Here is a 4,532-nt window from a genome sequence, read left to right as displayed (position 1 = left end):
TATTATTATTATTATTATTATTTCATAACACAGTGTAGGTAAAAATGCACTGGAGTCTTTAGTCATCTGTCAAGTCACAACAAGGACTTCACACATGTAATACTTTCCTTAAGATGTGCGCTGTGCCCAATAAGGCTGCTTTTTACAAGACATCGATCTTGCATGGGATTTCCATTTTCCTTAAGAAGTCTTGAAATTTCAATGGGACTGAGCCCAACGCTCCAATCACCACTGGTATCACTTTTACATTACCCTCCCGCATTCCATACAGTCTTGCCATTTCTACTTTCAATTTGGAGTACTTGGTGATATTTTCAACCTCTTTACTCACAACATTCATGTCATTTGGTATGGCTACACCAATGATCTGACAGCATCTGTCTCTCTTATTCAATATGACAATATCCGGCTGATGGTGTTCGGTTACATGATCCGTCTGAAAATCATAGCCCCAGAGTATCGTTACTTTTCCATCTTCCTGCGTAACTTTACTTGGCACATGCTCATACCAGTCCTCTGTTTCTTCATATTGGTATTTACGGCATAAGAGCCAATGAAGATACACACACACTTTATTGTGGAAGCGTTTGTATTCTTTTTGTTCAAGGCAATGAAATAAGTACCAGTTATGCACTGGTGTCAATGTAATCGACATCAAATGAATTGATCCCGGTACTTTTTTTAAAAATCTAATACTTATTCTATCGATTTCTTTTGCCAAACTGCTAAGTTATGGGGACATAAACACCCCAACACCAGTTATCAAGTGGTGGTAGCAGGGGGACACAAACTCACACACACACACATATACATGACAGGCTTCTTTCAGTTTCTGTCTACCAAATCCACTCACAAGGCTTTAGTCTTCCCAAGACTATAGTAGAAAACATTTAACCAACGTGCCACACAGTGTGACTGAACCCAGAACCATATGGCTGGGAAGGAAGCTTCTTGCCACACAACCACCTACATTTGCTTGTTTGTTTGTTTGTTTTTGTTAATTAGAAATAATGAAACAAAATCTGTTTTATTCTCTTTATTTTTCAGCTTACAATTTGATCCTGCTCCTGTGAAAAGAAGACCAAATTCAGATCACCCAGTTCCTGATTATTTTCTTTAAAACTGAACTTTTAGTGCAACCATCAACAACATATACTTACAAAGACATACACAGACACCCAGACATGTGTGAGTCTATAAATATACGAGGGAGTGGCCGAAAAGTTCTTGGCTTTAAGGGTGTCGTGAAAGGCCCGGTTGGAGGCCCAACCATCTGAATTCTTTTATAGGGCTTACAAAAACTGAAGGACCACCACGATAAGTGTGTGAATCTGAGAAGGGAATATGTTGAATAAAATCATAATTAACTGATCCTCCTGTATTTTTCTTTTACCCAAAGCCAGGAACTTTTCAGTACCCCCTTGTATATATAGGCATCGGGAAGGGTATTCAGTTGTAAAATCTATGCCAATACAGTGAAGCTTGGTGCAGTCCTGTAGTTTGCCAGCTCATGTCAAACCATCCAACCATGCCAGTATGGAAGAGGGATGATAAAGGATGATGATATACACATGCACATATCAGCATCATCATCGGTATAATGTCCACTTTTGCAGGCTTGCATGGGTCAAATGGAATTTGTTAAGGCAGATTTTCTTTGGTCCAGTACCCTTCTTGTCACCAGCTGTCCCGCTGTCTTCAAGCAAAGTGTAATATTTACTCATGGCACCGAAGATTGGAAATAAATCACACACACACACACACACATACAAACATACACACACACACACACACACACACACACACACACATACATATAGTGCAGCGCCATGACAAATGTACGCAAGTATCCTGAGAAAGCACTAAACATTCACAAATAGATACTTCAGAAAATTACTAAATGACAAATATCTAGAAATTGTAAGGAACAAAAATCGGTGGGCCAAAGCCAAACAGGTATCCACTGGCCAACAAATAGCCTGACATAAGTAGGCCATATGTGAAGGAAACCACATGGTTGTTTAGTGAGGCAAACCCAGAAGGAAAAAATTGAAGGCAACATTCCTGATGATAATCTAGTGAAGATTGGCAGAAGAGGAATTTGAGATGACAGCGAGTTAACGGAAAAGAAAAACACAGGATCAACAACAACAACAACCTTTTTACCCAGCCTGCTTCCAATTTAAAAAACAGAAACCATCACTGGCTCTGTAGTACAAATGTCTTGTTTTCAAAAGTTCTGAATTAAAATCTTCCTCCAAACCTTGAGCACAACTTATGTCCTTAACACTAGCTTAATGATAACTAAGTTATTTTACTAAATCTTTGTTATATTTAAAATGAATTGAAAGAAACACAGAGCATATCAACAGAAATATGGTAACAAAAGGGTTAATAACAAGTATGTCTTTTGGTGCACTATTAGTGCACGCTTTTATTCAAACAATTTTGGAAACATTTGTAATGCCTGCTGACAGTTCAAACAATGTTTTATAAAATAAATTTTAGATTGGAGATGAGTGTTGAATTTGTTTCTTAACAACTGAGAAAATGTGACACATAGGTGCAGGTGTGGATGTGTGGTAAGAAGTTTCCCTCCCAACTACATAGCTCCAGGTTCAGTTCCACTACATGGTACCTTATAGTGTCTTCTACTATAGCCTTGAGCCAACCAAAGTCTTGTGAGTAGATTTGGTAGACAGAAAATGAAAGAAGCCCATCATACATACATATATATATCTCGCTAGCCACTACACATTCTTTATTTTCTCTCCTTGTTTCTTTCTGTGGAAGACTGTAGGGGCTCGAAACGTTAAATACTTTTTTACTTCCCAAGCGTTAAACTAATACATCTGTTTGTCTACACCACCTGTCTTCGTCTTTTGTTTTTTTGTGAAATCTCCCTATATAATCTGCTTTTCATTCTGAGGGTGAGGTCCTTAGTTACTAACAAAGGTAGAAGCTCTCTGAACTTTGCTCAGCCTATTCTTATTCTAGGAGCTATACTCTTGGAGCATCCACCTCTCATTCTGACTTGTTCACCTTGATAATGGAAGCTATCAACTACTTCTAGGTATTCCCCCTGGCATTTGATGATGTCTATTTTCTGTACATTTCTAGTGTTTATTGTACCTGTACATATCTCTCTCTCTCACTCACATACACATAGAGAGAGAGTTCTAAGATACATCTCATGAATGATCTGAGATATGTCATCAGTGATGTTTCTGGGATCTCAAGACGTTTTTAATGTTTATATGCTTATGTGTGAGAAAACACAAATATAAGCCAGAGAGGAAGCAAACAAACCATTTGGTATCATGAATTTTCTTTTTCTCTTGCTTCTTTTAATTACTTTTCTTCTCTTGCCTCTCTTTATCTCTTTCTTTTCTTTGTTTAAGAGTGTCACCCAAAACATTAAATTCTCTTCTGTTTCTTCTACCTCTGGTGTATTTAATCTTCAATTATACATTCTTTTGATTGTTGTTTTTTTACTTTATATTTCTATGCTTTTTCAGTTATGTTTTCATTTGCATGACTCAATGTCATTTGTTTGTCTCTTCTTTACATCATAATCATACTCTTGTTATTTTGATGATTTTTTTTTTACCTATTTATATCTTTTTGTTATTTTAGAACCAATTGCTGCTACTTAACAGATTGATCATAACAACAATCCTTATATATATGTGTGTGTTTGTGCATGCAGCCCCATATATCCATATGCACAAAGACACACTCATATATGTATATGTATATATCTGTGTATGCATTATACTCAATATACGTACATACATACATATATATATATGGTAAATGAATCTTTACGTATATACTCCCATACACACCCACTGAGATATATGCATTCATGTGTGTGTGTATGTGTCTGTCTGTGTCTATCTATATATTTAATACCTTTATCATTTTTTCTGTGTTCCTCAGAATACGAACTATATTTTGAAACAGTCTGGAGATAAAAAGAAGAAATAATGAACAGCCATTAGTTACATCAAGATATTTTATAGGCACAAAAGATCATAGAGTGCAGAAGTACAGAATACAATTTTTTGTTCTCGGTGCACCAAAGATATTGGTGAACATACAGACAGCTTAATGGATATAAAGTGCTTAAGCCAGGAACAGTGGTAGTCGTGGTGATAATGATGAAATCGGTGGTGGTGGTGTGAGTATTGGTAGCGATAATGATATTGCTTGTGGTGAGAATAATGATGATGTAGAGATGGTGACAGTTGTACTATTGTCACTACTACTGCTGCTGATGGTTCTGAGTGTGTATGGAAGGGCAGGGTGTAATTTTTAAAGAAAATGGCAACAGCAATCATTAACATTCTGTATTCTAAACAATGAAAGAATAACGATAAAACACATGTAAAAGTTAATTTGAATTTGCTGTATTGTATCTTTTTATTGAGTAATTGACTCAGCTGTAAGTTCTTTTGTCAATGGAATCAGTTTTAGTTTCAATTTTCACTTGGAAGGGATTCACTTCCTCTGAGATGGTATCTCTGCCA

The 4,532-nt window shown here is 36.4% G+C and overlaps 1 protein-coding gene across 1 annotated transcript in view; it reads left to right on the top strand.

The window, feature by feature from the left end:
• The window catches only part of LOC106882003 (serine/threonine-protein phosphatase PP2A), a 20,211-nt gene extending 16,221 nt beyond the window's left edge, over positions 1-3,990 (top strand). The window contains exon 7 of the mRNA XM_052975420.1: positions 3,943-3,990. Coding sequence (XP_052831380.1) covers positions 3,943-3,990 — 48 coding nt within the window. The remainder of the gene's footprint in view (positions 1-3,942) is intronic.
• The last annotated feature ends 542 nt before the right edge of the window (positions 3,991-4,532 follow it).

The sequence above is a fragment of the Octopus bimaculoides genome, chromosome 21, assembly GCF_001194135.2.
Source record: "Octopus bimaculoides isolate UCB-OBI-ISO-001 chromosome 21, ASM119413v2, whole genome shotgun sequence".
Classification (NCBI taxonomy): domain Eukaryota; kingdom Metazoa; phylum Mollusca; class Cephalopoda; order Octopoda; family Octopodidae; genus Octopus; species Octopus bimaculoides.
This window is presented reverse-complemented; position numbering and strand designations above follow the sequence as displayed.